Here is a 24,793-nt window from a genome sequence, read left to right as displayed (position 1 = left end):
GGGCGGAGTTCTTGGTGCTGCAAAACGGCCCCGAGGGCCCTGCGAGAGCTCGCTGGGTGCCGTGTGCTCTGCGCGGCTGGTCCTGGCTGGGTCAGCAGAACCCTGTGAGGCAGCACGGGGCCTGTGCCAGGATCCCGCTGTGCCCAGCGCCCGCCCCCCGCCAGCCCCGCGGAGCCAGGAGCTTGTTCCCCCGGTTTAGTCCACAAATGAAGAGCTCCGGAGGCTGTTTCAAGGATTGCAGAGTTTTATTCTGACAGAAGCGTGGTGTCAGCGCTGAGCTCTCCACTCACAGCTGCTCTTCGGGGCTCTGCTGCTCGAGGCCTCCAGGGGCGACAGGCGGGTCTTTGCTCCATCCCAGCAGAGCTCCAGGCGCTTGGGGGCTCCTCCTGTCCTTGGTCCCGCGGCTGCACAGGGAGCAAACGAGTCGGGGGTGTGAGCAGCAGCATGGGACGTCCCCTGGGCCCCAGCAGGGTGGGGGCAGCTGGCTCAGCGCTCAGGGAACCAGCTGCCACCTGCTGCAGCATCTCCATGGGCCAAGGGGGCCCAGCCAGCGGGGAGTCAGCACTTTGTGTCAGCCCCATCCAAACCAGCACCAGCAGAGGCCACCCCGTCTGCCAGCGCCACCCCAACGCTCCACAGGACCTCGTCCTGCAGAAACACCTCCTGACCAACCTGGCTCCAACAGCCGCCCGGCACAGCCCGGCCCTGGCCTTCCACGCTGCGCTGCCCCTGCCCACGCTCCTCGCGGTCTCACCTTGTCCTGCTGGAGCTCTACGCCACCACCTCCGTCTTGTACAAGAGCGCGTCAGCCCTGCGCTGGAGATCCAGTCGCACCATCTGCTCCCACTCCACGGTGTCGGTGGGTTCCGAGCTCCCAGCGATGCACAGATAGTCCAGTGCGGCCCTGACTCTTCTTTTCACGGTGGCCCAGGAGCGCCAGATGCCCTGCTGCACACTGTGCCCCGGCTCCAAGCCCCTGAACCCCACTGCTGGCAGCGGCTCCAGCCCGGCCCTACGCAGCCGCTCCTGGGCCACAGGGCAGGGGGGCTGTGCCCATGAGGGCCAGAGATACGTGGGAAGCACGCTGGGTAGAAACTCGCCCTGCCCACCCGGCTGCAGGTCCAGAGCAGCCCATGTGTCCTTCTCGGCCAGTCCTATCTGTCCCTCTGGTGTCCCCTGGGCGCTGAGGAATGGACACGACATCTGCGAGGTCTCACTGTCCCCAGGGCTCCTGGACCGCGTGGAGACCGCACTGGGGAGAGACCCCCCCTGCCCAGCCGGCTGCAGGTCTGCGCTGTCGGCATCGCTGCGTTCTGTCCAAGACTGCTGCCCAGGAGACGCCCTCATGTCCTGCCCATCCAGTCCCATCTGTCCCTGCGGTGTCCTGAGGACAGGGTGCGGGGCTTTCGAGCTTTTGCTGCCCCAAAGGCTTATGGGCTTGTTGCGGTCCATGTGGCACGTCTCAGGGTCTGTTTTGCTGAGCAGCTGGTCTTTCTCCCATGTGTAGACTGGCTTCCCACTGATGACCAGCTCAAATTTCAGTTCCAGCTTCATCTCCACCACTTGCCCCTTGGCCACCACCAGGTAGTAGCCGTGGGGAATGACGACCAGCACGGGCAGGTCCTGTTGTTCCTCGGGCTCGCTGCAGTGCGGGCAGCCGCTGGTGACGCATCGACGGCACTGCAGGCAGACCAGATATTCTCTGCTCTTGGATTTGCACAAGGCTGGAGTCGTGCTCTTCAGAGATGTTGCCTTTGGCTCCTCCATCAGGTCGTGGCAGACTTTGGTCATGTCCAGGGAGTCCATGAGGGATCTGCTGAGCTCCTCCATGTTGCCGATGGAGTGCCGGTTCCTGGGGAGCTCCGAGCTGCTGTCGGCACAGGAACGTCCACCTGGACCCTTGTCTTGTGTGTCCTGAGGGAGCTCCCCTGCAGAGGCTGCTTCCCCATCGCAGCTGCTTCTCCACAATTCTCCTTGCCGGGGAATGCACTGGCTGTGGGGGAAATAGCGGCTGGACTGTGGGGGCTGCTGTGGGGCAGGACAGACCCAGCACCCTCTCTCTGCCTTCTCCCGTCCCATGGGAGATCTCCCAGCTCCCCGGTTCCAGCCCTGCCAGCTCTGGGGTGGCTGGCTGAGCTGGGGACCTGGGGACATGGGCCAAGCCCAGCCCAGCAGCGCGAGGGCAGAGCGAGGGGCTGGGCACCTGCAGCTCAGGGCTGGGGCTCCCGAGGGGCTGCCCCTGCAGGGAAGGGCTCTCCTTACCCAGACCTGGAGCTCTCTGCAGACACCTCCTCGCCTTCACAGGGCTCCGGCTGCGATGGGCTCCCTTGGCCGGGAGCCGCAGCAGAGCCCGGGGCAGCTCTGGGACAGGGCTGCTCCCCCATGGGGTCCGTCCCGCTGCTGCTCTGCGGGCTCTTGCTCACACAGGTGCCCTGTCCGCAGGAAGCAAAGCCCGGGTTAGTGCAGGGTGTCCCCTCTTGGCCAGGAAACAAGGACCCTGGGAAAGGGGGCTGGAGTGACAGGGACAGGAGTGGCCCAGCCCCAAGCCTGGTGCCCAGCGGAGGTGGCTCGGTGGCTCCAGGGCAGGGGCCCGGCTGGGTGGGCAATGGCCACTGCTCACTGTTCCCTCCCAGAACGGGGCCCAGGAGACACTGACCTTCACCTTGGTGGTGTTGGCCCAACGGGCCATGTAGATGCTCACACCCATGATGCCCAACGAGGTGATGGTGCGGGGCAGCAGGATGTTGCACAGGACCCAGACAGTCAGGAGTACAATGAAGGTGAGCAGGGTCAGCTGCCATTCCCCCATGTCCCTGACGCAGTGCCAGAATCTCCTCTGGGGTCTCTGCAGGACAAGGGGATGTGCAAAGGATCAGCTGGGGAGGCCGAGAAAGCTGGCGAGATCCCCGGGGTGAGGAGAGGTTGGGGTGACACCGAAGCACCCGCTCCTACCTGCGCCTTTGCTTCTCCTTCCATCTCTGATGTGTTTTCCACACACTTGCCCATCTCGCTTGCTCGCTTGCCCACTGGCTCGCGCGCAGTCAAAGTGACACCTGAGCCTCCCCGAAACCCGCTTAAATAAGGGCCACGTTTGTGATGCAACGGTGACATCACATTGCCACACAAGGGCTGCCCCGGTGACCCAAGGCACCCCCGCCAAGGTGAGAGTCTCAGCTTCCCCCCGGGGGACACTTGGGTGCCGGGGAAACAGGGAGAGCCGAGCGAGGACAGGCAGGGTGTGGGTGCAGGAGAGGGGCACCCCTACCCGTGTTGGGGGTCCCCGTGTGGAGGGGACAGCGGTGTTGGGGTGCTCGGGAGCTCGGGGACAGGGCGCAGCGATCGGGAGGTGCCCGGGCTCTGCTGTCTCAATATTTGCCCAGCGGCGGGGCGGTTCTTGCTGATGAACGTGTCCGTCTGTGCTCCCCGGCATAGCACAGTGGGGCAAAGGCGGAGACGGGAGCGTTGTGGTCCAAGGAGGCTGATGGAACAGCCCTGTGTGCATGTTCCTGGGGTGGGATGCAGCCGGGGACACATCGTCCTGGCAGAGGGTCCCCCAGACCCCTCATGAAGGTGAGCAGGGTCAGTTGCCATTCCCCCATGTTCCTGACGCAGTGCCAGAATCTCCTCTGGGGTCTCTGCAGGACGAGGGGATGTGCAAGGGGACAAGGGGACACAGCCCAGGGCCTGCGGGGAGCAGTAAAGTCCTTCTGGGCCACCCACCTGCACCCCTGGGCACAATGGGCCACTTTGCCGGCCACCTGGGCCTGGAGGCACCAGGGTCTGTTTGTCCCCAGCCGGCGCCACTTGCCCCAACGCTCTCCCCCACTTTGGTCTGGAGTTTGGACCAGCAGTGCTGGTGATAAGCACCAGACTTTATTCTAACCAGAGCTGTTCAGGGGAGAACCAAATGTAAGTGGGAAAGAGAGAAAGAGAGAGAGAGAGGAAAAAAGGGAAAGAGAGAAAGCACGACAGAGAGCAAGAGAGAAAGCAAGAGAGCCCCTGTGTCAGGGTTTGGGGGACACAGCCCAGGGCCTGCGGGGAGCAGCCCCACGGGGAGCCAGAGCGGCCATCCCCAGGGGCAGCGGTTCTGAGCAGCCAGGGACCCTGTGCTGGTCTCTCGGCTCCTCTCCTGCCCCAGGGATCCTGGCCAGGCCCTGGGACACCCTGTTGTGGCCGCAGGGAGGCCCGAGGGGGAAGGATGGGGGCGAGTTGGGCCAGATCCCCTCAGGGCTCCTCAGGGCAATTCCCGTCTGCCCACAGGAGCCGTCAGGGTGACTTTTCGGGCCAGCGCTCCCTACGCTGCCCTGGCCTGGCTGTGGAAGAGCCCGTTGACCTGGGACCGGCCATGGGCCGGGGTGGCCGGTCCCCTCCCGCGGTGCCGGCGGGTGCCAGTCTCTGTGTCCCCAGCTGGCCCCAATGGTCCCTGCACTTTGGTCTTCAGACCAGCAGTGCTGCTGCAGAAGAACACGAAAAATCTATTGTGGGAAACTGCAGCGGGTCTGTGGAATCCTTGACAGAAAGTATGGGAGTAGAGATCAGTCTTGAAGATATTAAGGTTTATCCCTGAGAAAGATGGGAGTAAAGGAGTATCCGGAGATATGGAGTTGTACCCGTGAGAGAGAAGGGGATAGAAGAATAACATGGATGATAGCAAAATTAGCTAATTAGTGCTGTAACTTGTAACCAATAGTGAAAAGACACATGAACTAGTAGAATTGTACAAAAATGCACTTGTAGCAATAAATGGCATCTACTACTTTCATCCTGGAAGTACTTGGCCCGTGTCGTTTGTCCGTCTCAACCGCGACAGTCTATTTAGGCAGGTGATAATCTACAGACAGGCTTTATTCTAACCAGAAAAGTGAACCAACTAGAAATTTGGTTCATCCAAAATTACTGAACACTCTGCCAACACTAAACAACATTAAACAACACAGATTCGGCTACTGGTTGGGAGTTTAATTACTACACATCTGATTCAAATTCAAGGAATCCCAGATCTTTGGCATGGTGGTTCAATTGTGCATCTTCCCACTTGTCCAAAGTGAGAACTCAGGGGTCCCCAGAAGACCACAGAATGACAGAATGTTAGGGATTAGAAGGGACCTCAAAAGATCATCTAGTCTAATCCCCCAAGATCACTCACCAGATCAGCGAGATGGACAAATCCTCAAGGAACGTCCCTTAGATGCCATTCCAGTCTGAGGAAGAGAACCTTCCACTGCACACCTGCTGCCCCAAGGACACCAACTCCATGTGGGTTTCTGGCAGCTCCATTTATGCCCTACATTGAACCTCTGCTGTTGTCATTTATAGTCAGCGATCCAGAAACTTCTCTCAGCCGAGGAGTTTCATTGGGCAAGGGCTCCATCTGTTGACCAGGGTGTGGGTACATGACCATAGTGGTCTGTGGGTGGAGAAGCTTCTGGTACTTTCAGGGTGGTGGTTGGGGGGGTGAACCTGCCACAAATGGGCCAACCCTGGAGACATCCCAGGCTGGACGGGGCTCTGAGCAACCTGAGCTGGTGAAGATGTCCCTGCTCATGGCAGGGGAACTGGGGGGGCTGAGAAGGTCCCTTCAAACCAAACTGTTCTGTGATTCTGTGAGAACTCACAATCTACCGGGCAAGGTCCTGCACCTGGGTCAGGGCAACCCTGTTATCGGTCCAGGCTGGGGATGCAGGGATGGGGAGCAGCCCCAGGAGAAGGACTTGGAGTGCCGGGGTGGGACATTGGCCGTGACCCGGCCACATGCGCTGGCAGCCCAGAAACCACCCGTGTCCTGGGCTGCGTCCCCAGCCCCGTGAGCAGCAGGTTTGGGAGGATTCTGCCCCTCTGCTCCGCTCTGGTGAGACCCCCCTGCAGTGCTGGTCCAGCTCTGGGTCCTCAGCACAGGACACACATGGAGCTGCTGGAGAGGGGCCAGAGGAGCCCCAGAAATGACCCGAGGCTGGAACAGCTCTGCTGGGGACAGGTGAGAGAGTTGGGGTGTTCAGCTGGAGAAGAGAAGCTCCAGGGACACCTTAGTGTGGCCTGTCCCCACCACCCCCCTTTGGTGGACACCTTTGGGTCCTGCTTGGCTCCTGTCCCACCCACCCGGGCAGGAGAGAGGACATGCAGGTGGCAGAGCTGCTTGTAGGGGACTCCAGCCAGGAGGTTCAGCTCCCTGGGAACGTAACATCACTGTGATCTTCAAGAAGGACCTGGGAAAGAAGGGTTCTGGGGGCCATCCAGGGCATCCTGGGGACATCCTGGCAGCAGCCCCCCAATCCCAGCTTCCTCCTGTCTCCACGACAACCGCAGATACAAATACCATGGCAACCCCATGGCAACAGCTCAGGCAATGGCACCAGTTCCCGCAGCCTGGAGCCGGGCAGTTGCCCGGGTGTGCTGAAGCTGGAGACCTCTTCTTCTGCGCTTCATGGCCACCATCCTTCCAAGCCTGCAGTGGTCACCACCAGTAGCTCCGGATGGAGGAGAAAGGGTGGTCCTGCTGCCCTGAGGTGACCAGACATGGTGGTCTCAGCCTCATCCATCATCCTTGGGCTGGGGTTGCATGTCCCCCAGCCTGGCATGGTCCTGCCTTTCCAGGTCTGCATCAGCGGCTTCATGTCCAACCTGGACTTCATGGAGCCCCTTTCAGAGGACACTTATTTGCCCTGGGACAGGACCCAAAGGCCCCCTCCAAAGTGGGGTGTTGGGGAAGGACTTTGGGGTTGTTCTGGCAGGATCTCGACTCTGCTGGGCTGAGTGAACCCACTGTGGAGGGACCAAGACACCAGGAGGGTGGTGGCTGCACTGGGTGAGGAACGCCGGTGTCACGGCCAAAGAGCCCAGGGCCCAGCGAGCCGAGCAGCCTCCTCACCAGCGACCATCAAATGGTGAAAGAAGAGCAGATCAAGCCCACGTTGGGTGCTTTCCCCCATATTGGGTGCTTTCCTGCAGATCCTCAGGGCCTGACCCCCTGTCCCCTTCCAGCCTGGTGGCCTGACCCTACTGCTCCCGAGGGCTGAGGGGTGCTGCTTGGGAGCACCCACAGGGACCCTCTGTGCTCCCGGGGGTGGTGATGACCCTGTCGGGGCACTAGCACTTGTCTTGGCTCCTTCCGACAGCTCCCAAAATCCACCCGAGCACTCCAAATCCTGCTCCACCCATGGCTCAGCACCCTGTCTCCCCCAGACCCCCCTCACTCCTGCTGTTTTTAGGGGTTTGGGGTCTGAGCCATTTGGGAAAAGGATTTGTCGTCCCCTGCAGGTGAAAACAAGATTGGTTATCGAAGTGAATAATAAAAATAACCACTTTGCTGGAACTCGCTATAGGTTGTGGGGGCTGAGGGGAGCCCCACACTCCCCGGCGTGCTGGAGGGGGGGCAAAGGGTATTTCTGCAGCTCAGGCTGACCGACCTCAAGGGGCAGCAATAACCTGCAGCATCCCTCTGCCCTCTTGGAACGAGTGGGGACTGCTCCATCCAGCCCTCCTGGCTCCGAGGACACCCCCAGCTGCCTCTCCTGGCATCATCTCCCCACGATGCAACTTTTTGGTGCCACCAAAGAGCTTGTGGTGGCTCTGGAGCTGCAACCCGTGTCGTTCTCCATCACCTCCGGCCCCGGCCCTGCTCCCTGGCAAAAGTAAGTTGGTGCTTTTCTCCCTCCCGCAGCCCCGTGCTGGGATGCTCGAAGCCGTTTATTGAAGCATCGCTCCCCAGTGATGGGAGAGCTGCTATTAATAAATCCCGTCAGATTTTATCGCTTCTCTCTGTGCCAATGAAGAGGGTGGTTTGGGGAAAGGGGGAGGCGGTGGGAGGGGCGGGGAAACCTGTTTCTCTCGAGCGTTTCGTAGCTACGAGCTCGCCCTCAGTGCAGGAGCATGGGATGGCTCAGCAGGCTGTTCAACCAGCTTTCCCGTAAGTCACAGGGCTGGATCTTCTTAGGGGGGGTTGTGGGGGGGCTCTTGGGGTAATTTTTGGCAGGGATTAGCAGGGGGAAAGGGTTGCGCTGCTCCCTGGGGGGCTGTGCTGCTGTGGGTGCAGGAGCAGCGTGCCAGGGTCTCTCCCAAATGTTTGGAGCCCAGGCACCCCCTTGGGAGCGCATGGGCAGGATGGGACAGGGGCGAGGGGATGGAGAGGGAAAGGGGTGCAGGGGCAAGGGGTGCACGGCGCTGGTGCCACCTCCCCGGCTCCTCAGCAGCGAGCAGAGGGGTCCCCGCAGCCGGTGGTCTCCCTTTGCCCCCCCAGCTGCCCCCCTTGCCCCCTCTGCCCCTTGCCGGGGGATTCGGAGGTGGCTCTATCCCTTTGACGATATTTAGGCATTTCAATCGCTGGCTGGCGTCGGGCAGGAGAGTGGGCGCAGGCTGTCAGCGCCGCGCTCGTGCGTGGGAGAGCGGCTGCGGGAGCTCCGGGCACGGCTGCCGGGCTGGGAACAGGGTGATGGTGGTTGACACGTGTCCGTGCGAAGCTCTCATGGCCCTGCAGAAGGTCTTCCTCATGTCCAAAAGCTTTTTGGTCTGTCCCTCTTTCCCAACCCATCTCCTGGGGTTCCCTCTGTGCTGTCTCAGGGATGTTCCGACTGTGCCAGCAGCTGTAGCAGGATGGGGCCGTGTCTGAGTGTAGCACCAGTCGCTCCCAGGCATCACACCTCATGGGTGGTTAATTTGGGGAGCAGGGGGAGCTGAGCTGCTAAGGGAGATGGGGTGACAGCTGCCTCTGAACGCCTCTCCAAGGCAGGGGATGCCCACACAGGGGGGCCCCCACTGTGCTGGGAAGCAGCCACCAATGGGGTGACCCCGCAAGGCACCCGCTGAGCAATGGGTGGGGGAAACCCAGGGGGGCTGCAGCTCCCCGGGACCCCACAAACCCCAGACTGGGATTTGGGGAACTGCTTCACCCCACTGCTTCCCTGTTCCCGCTCGGCATGGGGGTGCCCCCCATCACCTTCAGTGCTCCCTGGGATCGTGGCTGCCCCACTGCATGGGGGGGGGCATGAGCTGCACCCCACTGCTCCCTTCTTCCTCTAGCTCTTCCTCGTCCCTGAGGCATCCCCAGAGCTGCCCAAACCACCCTGGGGTCAGGTTTTCTGGGGATGTTCAGCCATGGGGGGGTCCTCAAAGGAGCGTTAAAGCAGCGTTAAGGGGGACCTGGTGCACACCAGAAGCAGGGAGCTGTTGCTGTGCCCCGGGGGTGTGACAGTGCTGGACGGCCACCCCATGATGAGGAACGTTGTCCCCAGCAGCTCTTGCACCATCATCCTTCCTGCTGCCACAGGTTCTTCCGCAGTGCTGGGGCAGTTTTGGGGGGACACCCTTGCGGCAGGAGCCCCATGGGCAGCCTGCCAGCTCCTCCCGGGTACGAGCGGAACCAGCTCCAGCGCCGGCTGCCTCGGGCTCCCTGCCCAAATTCCTGCCTGATCCCACAACCTGCCGCAACCCGCCCGCAGGGGAAGGCTGGGTGGGCAGCCGAGGGGTCCCGGGCCTTCCTCGCCTTCCTCTTCCTCCTTGGCACCGCCAGCCTCGGCGAGCCCGTTCCAGAAGCGGGCGGGCAGGAGTGGTTTCACCCGTGCCAACCCGCGGGACACGCACCCACCGGGACAAACCGCCCCGCCGGCGACGCCACCGCCTGTCCCTGCCACCAGCCGGGGGGCCAAGGCACCCCCGCCAAGGTGAGAGTCTCAGCTTCCCCTCGGGGGACACTTGGGTGCCGGGGAAACAGGGAGAGCCGAGCGAGGACAGGCAGGGTGTGGGTGCAGGAGAGGGGCACCCCTACCCGTGTTGGGGGTCCCCGTGTGGAGGGGACAGCGGTGTTGGGGTGCTCGGGAGCTCGGGGACAGGGTGCAGCGATCCGGAGGTGCCCGGGCTCTGCTGTCTCAATATTTGCCCAGCAGCGGGGCGGTTCTTGCTGGTGAACGTGTCCGTCTGTGCTCCCCGGCATAGCACAGTGGGGCAAAGGCGGAGACGGGAGCGTTGTGGTCCAAGGAGGCTGATGGAACAGCCCTGTGTGCATGTTCCTGGGGTGGGATGCAGCCGGGGACACATCGTCCTGGCAGAGGGTCCCCCAGGGACATGCTGCTCCTCCTACGCCAGCCCTGGTTGGGTCCCTCTGCTCCGTACCCAGGGATGGATCCCCCAGAACAGGAACATCAGGGGATTTTTGATGCTGAGGGTGGTGAGAGCCTGGCCCAGGTTGGCCAGAGAGGTGGTGGATGAACCATCACTGGAGACATCCCAGGCCAGGCTGGACGGGGCTCTGAGCAACCTGAGCTGGTGCAGATGTCCCTGCTCATGGCGGGGGGACTGGGGGAGCTTTAATGGTCCCTTCAACCCAAACCATCCTGTGATTCGATGATTCTGTGACTCTATGTCTGGCGTCTTGTCCAGGGATTGGGAAGGACTTGAGAGGCTCGGAGGTGCCACATGGGGCTGGAACTGTCCCCAGGAGGTGGCAGGGAGCCGGTGACAGTTGTGTGCATGCTGTACGCTGGTGGTGGGACCACAGGGGACGAGACACCGACGTTAGGACAGGGAGGTGGGGAGAGGTCAGTGGCGGTGGCTTCATGGACGAGGTGATGCTGTGAGGCTCCTCCAGCCCTTTGTTGACCCGAAACTGCACCCAGCACAGGGGTATTTGCAGGACGAGGTGACCAGAGGTCTGTCGGGGAGGGGACAGTGTCCCATTGCATCTGTCACATACCCCTCCTTGCTGCCACTGCAAAGGACAGGCAGGGATGCGCAGTGTGTGTGTGTACGGGGAACACACCCTCACTTTAACCGGTGATGCTTTGCACACACTAGTGACACACACACACGTGCCGGGCACAAGTGCCACCGTCCCCAAGCTCTACATTCCCATGCCTTTGTGCTCGCCTATTATTAATATTCAGCATCAAAGGTTCTTCCAGGCGCTGGGGGCTGGGAAAAGCAGCTTCTGAATCACTTTGCTTTTTCCCCGGCTGGGTTATTACTCATGAGGGCAGACGGAGCTGGGAGCCTTCCCTGCAAAGCCGTGCTCGTGTTGGGAATCGCAAGGGTGGCAGAGCCTGTGCGATCCCCACGTCTTCTCCACCGAGTCATCCCGGCATGCACAAAAATCCCAGGGAGACCCTTCTCTGGGGAATACGGGGGAAAAAATGGGGTTGTTCCCCAGAAAAATCCTCCTGCAGCTCCTGTGGGACAGCGCTGGTGGCATCACAGTGAAGTCTCTGGGCTCTGTTTGAGGAAGCGGCTTCAAAGGGGGAACAGGAACATGACATGTTGGAGATGTGGCTCCCGTCAGCCCCGTGGGGAAGCCTCACTGGACTCAGTTTCGAGGCGGTTTGCTATGTTTCATGTTAAAAAATGGCTAAAAAAAAAACCCAACTTTCAGCAGAACTTGTTCCCGCAGAGGGAAAGCGCAGCAGCCACGTTCCCCAGCTGTAGCCACCAGTGTGGCAGGTGAGCCGGTGCGCTGGGTGAACCGGGATGGCTGCGATGTGCAGAGAGGGGCCGGGGGGAAGGAAGTGCTGCAGATTTGCGTACGGGCTGTTTCGCTGGTCTGTGCAGCCCGGAGGCCACAGCTTTGAGCAAAGAGCCGCTAGAAGTGATGAAAAACATGACTTTTTTAGAGTGTGAGTTATTTCATCCTGGGGAGAAGCCAAAAACAGGGGCCTAAGAGTGTCCGCTTTGCTCCTTAGAGTGGGACAGTGATGCTCTGCCCCCGGGAGGTGATTTCCAGGGAGGTTTTGGGGATCTTGGTGCTGTTAATTGCTGCAGGAGAGCTCTGCCTGTCCCTTGCCCTTGCCCCTGTTTGCCCCCTGCTCTTGTTCCTGCCTGTCCCCTGCCCCGTCCCTGCCTGTCCCCTGCCCTGTCCCTGCCTGTCCCCTGCCCTGTTCCTGCTTGCCACGGGCAACCTGACCTCAATCTTGTGTCCTAAGGTGGCCCCAGTGAGTGTCACCTGGGGTGCTCGGGCTCTGAGCCTCGGGCAGAGCGTGGCACACGCTGAAACGCTGCACACCCCGACATGTCGCACGCTTTTATTTTTGCATGGCATGACCAGCCACACCGCACACTTCACCCTGTTGCACACCCGGCCACGCTGCACATCTTGCCACATTGCACACCTGGCCAAGCTGCGTGCCCAGCACATGGTGCCACGTTGCACACCCAGCCACGTTGCACACTGTGCCATGTTGCACATGCACACCCCGGCACGTTGTACATGCACACCCCGGCATGTTGCACACCCGGCCATGTTGCACATGCATACCCAGCCATGTTGCACATGCACACCCCGTCATGTTGCACACCCAGCCATGTTGCACATGCACACCCAGGCACGTTGTACATGCACACCCTGTCATGTTGCACACCCAGCCATGTTGCACATGCACACCCAGGCACGTTGTACATGTACACCCTGTCATGTTGCACACCCGGCCATGTTGCACATGCACACCCAGCCATGTTGCACATGCACACCCAGGCACGTTGTACATGCACACCCCGGCATGTTGCACACCCAGCCATGTTGCACATGCACACCCAGGCACGTTGTACATGCACACCCCAGCATGTTGCACACCCAGCCATGTTGCACACTGCACACGTCTTGCCACATTGCACTCCCACGCCAGCTGCATGCTCAGCCATGCTGCGCACTGTGCCGTGCTGCACATGCACACCCGGCCACATTGCACACTGTGCCGTGTTACACATGCACACCCAGCCACACCGCACACCTGACCATGCTGCACACTGTGCCATGTTGCACATGCACACCCAGCCACACTGCACACCCAGCCATGTTACACATTGCACACCCAGCCGCGCTGCACATGCACACCCAGCCAAATTGCACAGCCAACCATGCTGCATGCCCAACCATGCTGCACACTGTGCCGTGTTGCACAAACACACCCAGACACATTGCACACTCGGCCATGCTGCACACTGTGCCATGTTGCACATACGCACCCAGCCACACTGCACATGCACATCCAGCCACGTTGCATTTGCACACCCAGCCACGTTGCACACCCAGCCACGCTGCATACGCACACCCAGCCACGTCGCACACCTGACCATGCTGCACGCCCAGCCATGCTGCACACCGTCCCATGTTGCACATGCACGCCCAGCCACACTGCACTTGCATACCCAGACACGCTGCACATGCAGCCATATTGCACATGCACACCCAGCCACGTTGCACACCCAGCCAAGCTGCACACTGTGCCATGTTGCACATGCCACATGCACACCCAGCCACATTGCACTTGCACACCCAGCCACATTGCACTGTCCCCTGCCCTTGTCCCTGCTTGCCGTGTTGCACATACAGCCATGTTACACATGCACACCCAGCCACGCTGCACACCCGGGCGTGCTGCACATGGTGCCGCACTGCACATCTTGCCACACTGCACACCCGGCCTACCTGCACGCTCAGCCGTGCTGCACGCTGTGTCACGCTGCACGTGCACTCCCGGCCACACCGCACACCTGGTCACGCTGCCCACCCAGTTGTGCTGCACTCTGTGCTACGATGCACACCTGGCCACGTTGCACACCTGGCCATGTTGCACACCTGGCCATGTTGCATGCTTTGCCACACTCCATGGACCAGCCGCACTTCACGCCGTACCCTGTTGCACACCCTGCCATGCTGCATGTTGTGCCATACTGCACATCCTGCCATACTGCACACCCTGCCATACTGCACACCCTGCCATACTGCACATCCTGCCATACTGCACACCATGCCATACTGCACACCCTGCCATACTGCACATCCTGCCATACTGCACACCATGCCATACTGCACATCCTGCCATACTGTACACCGTGCCATACTGCACATCCTGCCATACTGCACACCGTGCCATACTGCACATCCTGCCATACTGTACACCGTGCCATACTGCACATCCTGCCATACTGCACACCGTGCCATACTGCACATCCTGCCATACTGCACACCCTGCCATACTGCACACCGTGCCATACTGCACACCCTGCCATACTGCACACCATGCCATACTGCACACCATGCCATACTGCACACCCTGCCATACTGCACATCCTGCCATACTGCACACCATGCCATACTGCACACCCTGCCATACTGCACACCATGCCATACTGCACACCATGCCATACTGCACACCCTGCCATCCTGCACATCCTGCCATCCTGCACACCATGCCATCCTGCACATCCTGCCATACTGCACACCATGCCATACTGCACATCCTGCCATACTGCACACCATGCCATACTGCACACCATGCCATCCTGCACACCATGCCATCCTGCACACCCTGCCATACTGCACACCATGCCATACTGCACATCCTGCCATACTGCACACCATGCCATCCTGCACACCCTGCCATACTGCACACCATGCCATACTGCACACCCTGCCATCCTGCACACCCTGCCATCCTGCATACCCTGCCATACTGCACACCGTGTCACATTGCACATCTGGCCACGCTGCCCACCCAGCCACGTTGCACGTCCCTCTCCCGCTGCCCAGCTGTACCCCACGCAAACCAACCCCAAGGCCGCCATCCCTTCCCTTGGCATTGAGCAGCTGCTGTGGTTTAACCCGAGCTGGTAATGTAACATAAGAGCTGCTTGCTCACCCCCTTCACCCCAGAACAGGAGAGAGAATCAAAAGGGAAGGGAGAAACTTGTGGATCGAGATGAACCGTTTAATAAAACAACAAAATACACTACGAGTAATAAGATGTATAAAATAGAAATAGAAAATAAAGTAAAAGATGCTCAGTTCAATTGCTCTCAAACTGTCTGCACCGAGCAGCCAGTCCCAGGCAGCAGAACCTGATCGCAAACAGCTGATTTGGGGAGAAAAGAGAGAAAAAGGCACAAAGGGCCCAGATTTCTCTGCAAAAAAGGCTGATGAAAGGCTGAAATAAATAAACTCCCAAACAGGTCTCCATCCTGGTTCCAAAAAACCCTAAGGTGAAAGATTCCTGACTCTCCTTCAATAGGAAGCATGATGCTGATGGCATGGAATATTGTCACTGATCAGCCCGGTGTCAACCAAGGTCTGTCCCATCCGCGTCCCCTTCCCGCTGCCCCACACCTGTGGGCAGAGACCCAGGCTCTCAGTAAACAGCAATGAAAACTCTGTCCTGGGGTGTTATCCGCATGTTCTCAAACTAAACGCGAACAGTGACTGTGCTGGCTATGGAAAAGAAAGGTTTCTAACTGCATGGAGAAAATATAACTAATTAATTAATTAGCTAATTAATTAATTTGCAGTCAAACCAGGAGGAGGAAGGGGATTTGCCTTCCCCTCCCTCTGCCACTAAAGCCAGAGGCAAAATAGCTGCCAGGATCTGGCCGGTCCCCATGGGGCCCTGCTGGGGCGGCTTCCAGCACCCGGGGAATTTCCACCTGGCACAAATCGGGATGTTTTGCTGCCCGCTTTGATCTCCAGAGGCTGAAGCACCGAGGGATTTCAGGTGGGAAATCCCCACACCCTTCCCCTTGCAGAGATGGTGGAGGATGCTCCGTCGCATCCCTGGCATCCCAAAAGGGGGTGACATGAAACGAAGCCAAATCTCCCGCCCTGGGACCTGCGCTCCTGGCCACAAGTCAAAAAAACCCCTTGGCATAAAAAATTAGAGACCTCATACTGGAAGAAGTGTAGAAATTGAGGGAGTTCAAGGGGGGTAAACATCGATATTTAGCCTGAGCTGGTCCATCTGCAGCTCAGGTCAGGCGGGCAGAGGGTTGAAGGCGCCTCAGGGCATCGCTTGGGTTATTTGATTTTAAAAAAATGTGATTTAAAATGCTTATCTGTCTGAGAACAGGGCTGAAAACTTTGCAAAGAGACTTCCAGTTTGGTGGCGAGCCGGTCTTGCGTAAGCCTGTGCAGCTGCGTGATAGCACCCGGTGGAAATGATTGCCGAGCAAGAGAAGAAAACGCTTAATTAAATGACAGCAATGAAGTTCCCCCCAATCTCAGCTGAATTCCCCTGGGACGTGCAAACTTCCCACATTTTGCAAACCCAGCCCAGCGTGCTGGGACCGCGCAGCTCTAACCCAGACTTGGGAGGTGGTTGTGAAGCCATATAGGGCAGTATAGATAATTCAGTTGTCACTGTGTGGTGTGACCACAGCCGAGGGCTTTTCCAGGCTGTGGCGGAGCAGCTGGGGCTTGAAATTCCCATTTGATGCAGGGGAAGGGCTGGAGGAGCTGGAGCTTTGCACCCAGGTGGGAAATTTCTGCCCCAAAAATGCCACAGCCCTGCCAGGAGTTTTGCAGATGAGTTTCCTTCAGGAAGCTGTGATGGATATAAGCGGAATTAATGTAAGCACCCGGGTTTTCTACCCCAAACCCTCTTTTCTCCTTCCCCTTTCCCGAAACGAAGCAGGAGCAGCATGTCCCGTGATCCCTGGGGTTGCCTGGCGACCGGGAGGGATGCTTAGCGACCGGGACCAAAAAGTGATGCTGCGAGCCCTCTCCTGCTCCGGTTCCTTCTCCCCCAGCAAGGTTCCTGGGAAATACGCCCACCCTGCTCCTGGGAAGCTGATTTCCCTCCCCGAGGGGCGGCTTTGATGCTGCTATGGGGTTATTTTTAGCCCAGTGACATTTTGTGAGCTGGGGTGGTTTGGTTTTGGGGGGAAGGCTGAGCCCCAGCAGCCCCTTGGCCTGGGGATGCTGCCTCAGCCCCGTCCCCCCGCATCACCCCGGAACAAAAAGCATCTCCCGCATCCCTCCTACAACACTCCTCAAGGCTTTTGGATCCCGACCCCTGGCCTGATTTTGGGAGCTTTTGCAGCCTATTGGCATGTTTGACCCTTTTCCTAACACCACAGTCGCATCGTTCTGGCTGGGGCGGTGTTGGACCCGTTTGCATTGTGGAGGTGCAAGAAAAAAACATGGACCAAATGATACTTCCATTATTAATTGCAGGAATGAGTGGGAGCCACAGGATGATCCCGTGACACAGGATCGAAGCACCAGAGCCCTGGGACCTTGATCCCAGATTTCAGAGCCTGCCCATGACCCTTTTTGTGCCCGGCAGCTGCAGGGGGGTGTGAAATCACAGCTTTGCTGGATCAGCTGTGAGTTGTTTCTCTCTGGGCATAAAAGATGAGGGATTTTGGGTGGACCCCTTGTCCTGCAAAGCTGGGGGCTGCTCGGGGGGTGTCTTTTCCCCCTGTGGGATTGCGCCTGGTTGGATCAGCAGAGGTACCTATGGCTCTGGCATGGCAGGAAGATATCAATAGGGGTGCGGACCAGAAGGGGTGGTTGTAGCGAACTTTGCATCTGAAACCCAGGCAGTCGGCCCTGGGGGAGGATGCTGTGCCCCCCCCAGCTACAGGGCCCACAAATACTTGGAGGGTAGCTGCAGAGCCTCCCTGCCTGGGGAGGAGGTGGCCAGAAGCAGATAGCAGTGCTCAGAGGGGACATGTTATCCTCAAGACTGGTACCATGTTGGTCACGGCCAAACAAAAGCGGGGCTGGGGGTCCCTGAGCCCCTCACCGTGATGCATCCTCGTGGGGAGCCCCACACGGGCATCCCATCACCTCGGGGCCCGGCAGCCTGTTGTCCCCATCTCCCGGTGAACCCTTCCTCCCCAGATGGTCCTGCCTCTTCCCATCCCTGCTCCAGACAGGCAGTGCCGCTCAGTGCCGGGAACATGGAGATCTGTGCCCGTGCCTGAGTCAGCCCCTCCAGCTGAGCTGCTGCGCGTGGGCTGTGCCGGCAGCTCGCCGGCTGTTGTTGTTAATTCCCCGGGAACGTGTCACTGGTACCGGCCGTCGCATGGGCTGTTGGGGTGCAGGTCACCGTCACGGCGTTGGGATGGGAGGTGCGATGTGGGGGAAAATGGGATGCGGGATGGGATGTGGGGGGTGATGGGATGCAGGGAGAGATGGGATGGGAGGTGGGATGCAGGGGGATATGGGATGCAGGGGGAGATGGGATGGGAGGTGGAATGCAGGGGGAGATGGGATGGGAGATGGGATGGGATGGGAGATGGGATGCAGGAGGTGATGGGATGCAGTGGGAGATGGGATGGGAGATGGGATGCAGCAGTCAATGGGATGTGGGGGAAAATGGGATGCAGGATGGGAGATGGGATGCGGGAGGTGATGGGATGCAGGGGGAGATGGGATGGGAGATGGGATGCAGCAGACAATGGGATGTGGGGGAAAATGGGATGCAGGATGGGAGATGGGATGCGGGAGGTGATGGGATGTGTGGGGTGATGGGATGCAGGGAGACATGGGATGGGAGATGGGATGCTGCAGGTGATGCCATGCAAGGGGAGATCAGATGCGTGGAGAGGTGGGATGCAGGAGGAGGTGGAATGGGAGATGGAGTGCAGGGGGAGATGGGATGGAGCCTGGTGATATGCAGGGAGAAATGGGATGTGGGATGGGAGATGAGATGCGTGGAGAGATGGGGTGCAGGGAGTGATGGGATACAGGGGGGATATAGGATGATGGGGGAGATTGGATATGGGGGTGATGGCATGCGGGGTGAGGAGAAGGGATGCAGGAGGTGTTGGGATGCAGGAGGTGTTGGGATGCAGGGAGAGATGGGATGCGGGGGGTGATGTGATACAGGGGGGTGATGTGATGCAGGGGAAGATGAGATGTGGGTCCCTGCCCAGCCCTGCACCCAAAACCAACCCCACCAATGTTTTCCCAGTCTGAAAAATGAAGGGGCCTGCCTGGGAGAGGGGGATACCACCCACAGGAGACAGAACGAGGGGTCCTGGGCTGCTGTTGTAGTAGGATGGGTATTAGATGGAGAGAAACGCGATGGAACCTGAGGAGGTCTGGGGGATGCTTGTCATCTGCTGGGGGTGATTGCAGCTGTTGTGGGGAGCTGCTGCACCGGGCATGGGGGTGTCAGTGGGGAGCTGTGTTTTGGGGTCTCTCAGCAGAGGGGACGGTGCTTCTATACCTGCTTCAACCCCCTCTCAGGCGGCCAGGCAGGAGCCTGTGTCATTTCCTTTAGCTTTGCGAAACACAAGTTTCCTCTGCGGGGACATCACGTGAGGAGCCCTCGGTCCCCATCCTCCCCCAGTGCTGCCTGCCCGGGGTGGGGGACAGGGACAGCGGGACGCTCCCAGTGCCCCCAGCCAGCTCCCACCGCTGGGCCACTCTCCCACCTCCCATCCCACCTCCAAGGGCTGTCACATCCCAGCATTGTCTTGTGTGTTCCAGGGATGTGCCGGGTCCGGCTGGTGTGAAATCCCACAGGGATGAACCCTCGTTGGTGGGAATGGGGAGAGATGCCCTGGGGGATGGAGGATGGGGGTGGAATGGGATGGAATGGAATGGAATGGAATGGAATGGAATGCAGAACCCCCCCAGCAGAGGTTTGTACCAGGCTGGAGCTCAGCTCCCAGCTGTCACCGAGGCCCCAGCAGCATCCTGAGGACACTCACCGTGTTTTTGTGTCGCTGACCCTCCATACCTGGCGAGGATCTACGTCAGGATGGCAAAACCCTGCTTCCCGCTGGGGACAGGGCTGGAGTGATGGATGGGAGCGGGGCAAGGCAGATTTGGGGTAGATACAGAGAATAAGAGATAAAGCTGGGAACACCCACCCCCTCTCCCAGTGAAATGCTGGAAACTCACTGGTTTCGGTAGGGGAGCGGGGCTGGAGTGTGGTGCCAAACAGGGTGAGAGCCCGTCTGTTCCCTGGGGAACCGAGCAATAAAGCCGTGAGTCATTTAAATACCTGCATAGATAGGGGAAGGCCGGGGGCAGAGCAGGCAGCCCTGCCTGCTGGGGCCCTGCCTGGGTCCCTGTCCCCTGCCTTTGGGGTGACTCCGGCTGGGCTGGGGTCCCCGCACTGCAGGGGGACAACGGGGACAGGGTTGGATGGAGCCAGGATCCAACTTGGCTGAGAAAAGTGGATGAGGATGGTCCGGGGAGGGATGCGCTGGGTCCCGGCGTGAGGGATGATGGAGTCCACAGGGCTGGTTGGCAGCCAGAGACCCTCCTGGGTGACCAGGGTGAGTCACAAGTCCCCATTGTCCCCATCCTCTGCTTCCCATGGGGTGCTCGCGTTGGATTCCCCCCGGTGCTTTGGGGTTGCGGCATCGCTCAGTGGGCTTTGGGGTTTCCGGAGGAGGGGGATGCGTGCTGCCTGCATCTGCTGCCTGCGTCCACCACCCCGCACTGTGACCACCCAAACGAGTCGGTCCTGGGCTGGGTGGGCCGTGCCTCAGTTTCCCCATGTGTATGCCGGGCTCGAGCAGCTGCTTGCGGCACGTGTGTGAGCCTGCCTGCGCGTGGGCCCTGCCTGCTGCCTGCTGCCTGCTGCCTGCTGCCGGGGTGCTACGCAAATGCCTCTGCGCACACTTGTCAGCCGCAGCAGGAAGCGCCCGCTCCGTCAGCGCGGGCTCGCCGTGGGGACACAGGGGACGGCCACCTTGCTGTAAGTGTCACTTGCCTCGTGCTCCCCCGTCCCTGGGTGCCCCGGGGTGTGATGGTGGGACCGAGCCCCTCACACCACAAGGTGAGTGGAGGGCTGAGCACTTGCACACTCATCACACGGAGTCAGGGAAGGGGGTGGGGGGGTTCAGTGTGTCTCTGGGGCAGGACGAGGTGGTGGTCGCCAGCCCAGGTGTGTCGGGGTCTGGGGTGGAGCTGGAGGAAGCGGCACTTGGGGCACCGAACTTTTCCCAGAGTGTGGGAGCGACCGGAAAAAAACTTCCTGGTCTGTGCTGTGCTGGGTGCGGGACGGGGGTGGCTCCGAGCGGCCGTTTCGGGGTGTCACCCGCAGGAGAAGGGAACAGGGGCTGGGGAGGGGACGCGGAGGGTGCAACGAGGGGACGTTGGTGGCAATGGAAGCTCTTGGTTTCGTTTCATCGGCTTCTCCGTCACTGTGTGCCCGGCTGGGGCTGCGTTGCGTCTGATGTGGTTTGGGACAAATCTGGGGTCCCACAGGACGTGTCCCCACCCTGGAGATAGTGTCTTTGCTGCCCTTCTCAGCTTTATTTTGAACTTATATCTTGGCCCAGGCAAGGTGGGAGTACAGGGGCTGTGAGACTTGGGGTGCTTGGCTGGGGGGGCTGGAGCCGTCCCTTGTGTCTGTACGGGGCTTGAGGGGACATCGAAACGTGGGATGTGCCCTTGTTCACCCTGGTGGCCTCCAGCCCTGTCGGACTCTGGCCAGGATGGTCAGAGGTGCTGCCCAGGGGCAGCAGGATGCTCCCTGTGAGCTGTTGTTATCCATGGGATATTATCCATGGGATACTCTCTGCAGGATGCTGGTATCCGTGGGGTATTATCCATAGGATGCTCTCTGCAGGATGCTGGTATCCACGGGATGCTCCCTGTGGGATGCAGAGATATGGATTTGATGGGCAGGCTGTTCGGCGGATGAGGAACTGGCTGGACGGTCACACCCAGAGAGTGGTGGTCAATGGCACAATGTCTGGATGGACACCAGTGACAAGTCGTGTCCCTTGGGAGTCTGTACTGGGACCAAGACTAATTAATATCTTCGTCAATGACACAGTGGGATCGAGAGCACCCTCAGCAACGTTGCAGTGCCACCAAGCTGAGTGGTGCAGGGGACACACCTGAGGGACGGGATCCACCCAGAGGGACCTGGACAAGCTGGAGCAGTGGGGCCATGTGAACATCATGAGGTTCAACAAGGCCAAGGGCAAGGTCCTGCACCTGGGTGGGGGCAACCCCAGTGTCGGTCCAGGCTGGGGATGCAGGGATGGGGAGCAGCCCCAGGAGAAGGACTTGGGGTGCTGGGCTGAGACATTGGCCATGACCCGGCCATGTGTGCTGGCAGCCCAGAAACCACCCATGTCCTGGGCTGCATCCCCAGCCCCGTGAGCAGCAGGTTTGGGGGGAATCTGCCCCTCTGCTCTGCTCTGGTGAGACCCCCCTGCAGTGCTGGTCCAGCTCTGGGTCCTCAGCACAGGACACACATGGAGCTGCTGGAGAGGGGCCAGAGGAGCCCCAGAAATGACCCGAGGCTGGAACAGCTCTGCTGGGGGACAGGCTGAGAGAGTTGGGGTGTTCAGCTGGAGAAGAGAAGCTCCGGGGAGACCTTAGTGCGGCCTTTCAGTGCTTAAAAGGGGCTGAGAAGAAAGATGGGACAGACTTTTGAGCAGGGCCTGATGTGATAGGACAAGGGGTGATGGTTTTAAACTAAAGGAGGGAGATTCAGGCCGGACATGATGCAGAAATTGTTTGTGCTGAGGGTGGTGAGAGCCTGGCCCAGGTTGGCCAGAGAGGTGGTGGGTGAACCATCCCTGGAGACATCCCAGGCCAGGCTGGACGGGGCTCTGAGCACCCTGAGCTGGTGCAGATGTCCCTGCTCATGGCAGGGGAACTGGGGGAGATTTAACGGTCCCTTCAACCCAAACCATCTGTGATTCTGTGATGCTGTTACCAATGGGATGTTATCCATGAGATGCACCTTGCAGGATGCTGTTGTCCAAGGGACGCTCTCTCTCTGCATCCCTCTCCCCAGCAGCATCACTCGTCAATGCAGGGACACAGACGGGACACAGATGGGACATCCAGCCCCAGCCTTGGCCCCACGGGTTCCCCGAGAGGGCAAGGGGACATGTGGGCATGGGGAAAGCAGAAAATGAAGAGGAAGTGGGGAAAAAGAAGAGCCAGAGCAAAACATTCCCAGCACATGCTCTGAGAAATACCAGCTGCCTAAGTCGGCAATTCCCGCTCTCAACCAGGAGCCGAGTTCCCTTTCCCTGGGGCCTGGCTTGGACCATTGTCCCCACTGCAACATCCCCTGCGTGGGTCCCTCTGATACAGGATGCAGGATTTGCTTTTTAGATATGTATTTTAGATATTTCTCGGAGGAGAAGCTCTTTGGGTACCAGCCTCTTCCCCAGAGCTGCAGCAAAGCCTCAGTGGAACATTTCTGCACCTGCTACCGAGCTGGGACAGGGGATTTACTGATTTTGCTTTATCCTCTTGCTGGTTGATCCCGATTTAGCAGAAAGCACTCATCTGGCGTGGCGCGATGCTGGGCGGCCGCAGCGGGATGTGGTCTGCAGGCTGGTGTTGCTTGTAGCATCCGTGATATCACCTGGGGGGTGGCCAGAGGCAGGGCAGAGCGAATTGGGATGCCCTGGTTGTCCCTGCATGAGAAGGAGACATGGTTGTGAGGTGCGTCACCTGCAGAGAGCTGGCCAGCGGAAAGAATGGACCCAACCGACCAAACAACAAAATCTGGTGTGAAAAATGTGTGAAGAGGTGAATTGAATAGTTTTTCTACTTAGAGGGCTGGTATGCAGGCTTGTTAGCGAGTCCCTGCTCTGACACCATCCTCAGCTCTTTAGAGAAACCCTTCTCCTTGCTGTTTCTCACCACTCTAATTCTAATGTATCAAGTCAGTAGAGATCAAGGTCTGTGCTTCTAGCAGTTGCCAAGATAAATGCTTAACAACATATACTTTTATCTGGCTTAAAGGATGGGACATTCAAGGGGATTGCTCCCAAGTTCCTGAAATTGTGCATGCAGAGAAGTTTCAAAGCCTTAATGTTCAACATGAGTATAAATTATTTATATCTGTCATCATGATGGCTGATCAACTTCCATCTGTCTTTTGAAATTTAATCAAAATGGATTGGCTAAAACTAAATTGAAGGTTTATTTATGTGATCGTGAGTTAACTTTCAGGGGTATTAAGGCTGTATTTTATTCAGGAGAAGGAACATTTCATATACAACTTCACTGCTTTGGTTTTGTGTGTTGAGTCGTTGCAGTTCACATCCATGTGCCCGTCGAGCTGTGTGCAGAGGTGAGGATGCTGCTGCCTCGCTCAGGTCCACGTTGAGCATCCCATCACTCTCATAGCCGCGCTCTATCACAACCATGAGGATACGGAGCCTTTTTGCCTGTTCCCTTACCTGGGAAACAAAGTTTGGGGCTGTCTGCGTGTTGTGCCAAAAACCCCTTCACACGGACCCAAAAGCGTCAGGCGACGCCGTGTGTATTTTTAGGCCGGTGACTCAAGCAAGATGCTTTAAAAAGACGACGGTGGCGGGAGGCAGCACACGGCGTCCCGATAGCACGTGGGGCTGTCATTGTAAAAACCGCTGGGACGTGCTCTGCAAATGATGGTGCAAATCCCAGCGAGGAACGGGGAAACGGGGAGAGAAAAGCTGGATTTGGGAAGGGTCCCTGCTGACATCTCCTTGCTATTTCTTTTCTTGCTATAGGGTTTTTCTTATTGCAGGGTTTTATTTCTTTGCTCTTGGTTTTGCAGAGGTCGGTGACGGGGCAATGGCTGCAGCCCCCGCGTGCTCTTCATGCTTGTGGTGTGGGACAAGTGGCCTTGAAGGGAGATGGTTTAGTGCCAGTGTTGGGTTAATGGTTGGACTCAATGGTCTTGAGGGTCTTTTCCAACCAAAATGATTCTGTGATTTATGAGTTTGGGCTGGGCTGGCTGGTGTTGATGAGCACCGGCCCTGAGAGAATCAATTTGATTGGAAAAGCTCCTCAAGATCATCAAGTCCAATAATTAACCCAGCCTTGGCACTGCCCCATGTCCCTGAGAACCTCATGTCCGTCTGTCCAGCCCTCCAGGGCTGGTGACTCCAGCACTGCCCTGGGCAGCCTGTTCCAATGCCCCACAGCCCTTTGGGGAAGAAATTGTTCCCACATCCAACCTCAACCTCCCCTGGTGCAACTTGAGGCCGTTTCCTCTGCTCCTGGCGCTTGTTCCTGGGGAGCAGAGCCCGACCCCCCTGGCTCCAAGCTCCTTTCAGGCAGTGCAGAGGGTGATTTCCGTGTTGCAAACCCCAGCGACACACACGAGAGCTGTGA

General features: G+C 58.9%; 2 protein-coding genes across 19 annotated transcripts in view; one reads left to right on the top strand and one right to left on the bottom strand.

Annotated features, from left to right (window-relative positions):
• Positions 1-231: 231 nt before the first annotated feature.
• On the bottom strand, positions 232-5,308 carry LOC110364792 (uncharacterized). 2 transcript variants are annotated; one of them, XM_065055525.1, is made up of 5 exons: positions 5,147-5,308; positions 2,657-2,845; positions 2,263-2,432; positions 755-1,993; positions 232-404 (listed from the first exon to the last, which is right to left on the bottom strand). In XM_065055525.1, the coding sequence occupies exons 2-4, from the start codon at positions 2,807-2,809 to the stop codon at positions 772-774; spliced, it is 1,545 nt and encodes a 514-aa protein (XP_064911597.1). In that variant the 5' UTR covers positions 2,810-2,845; positions 5,147-5,308; the 3' UTR covers positions 232-404; positions 755-771. The 2 variants fall into 2 exon arrangements, with proteins under 2 accessions (XP_064911597.1, XP_064911598.1); XM_065055526.1 differs by lacking the exon at positions 5,147-5,308 and adding an exon at positions 2,953-3,261.
• Positions 5,309-7,798: 2,490 nt separating this feature from the next.
• The window catches only part of PTK2B (protein tyrosine kinase 2 beta), a 37,650-nt gene continuing 20,655 nt past the window's right edge, over positions 7,799-24,793 (top strand). For 6 of the 17 annotated variants that reach the window (XM_065055504.1, XM_065055503.1, XM_065055499.1 and 3 more), the window contains exon 1: positions 20,198-20,489. In XM_065055504.1, the coding sequence (XP_064911576.1) occupies positions 20,207-20,489 (283 nt within the window). In that variant the 5' untranslated portion in view covers positions 20,198-20,206. Of the gene's footprint in view, positions 7,904-9,313; positions 9,654-17,798; positions 17,821-19,964; positions 19,984-20,197; positions 20,490-24,793 lie in introns of those variants that run through there. The other 11 variants (XM_065055506.1, XM_065055502.1, XM_065055501.1 and 8 more) reach the window with 7 other exon arrangements.

Source organism: Columba livia, chromosome 3, assembly GCF_036013475.1.
Source record: "Columba livia isolate bColLiv1 breed racing homer chromosome 3, bColLiv1.pat.W.v2, whole genome shotgun sequence".
In the NCBI taxonomy this organism is placed as follows: Eukaryota; Metazoa; Chordata; class Aves; order Columbiformes; family Columbidae; genus Columba; species Columba livia.
Note: the sequence above shows the minus strand (reverse complement) of the source record. Positions and strands in the feature narration are given on the sequence as shown.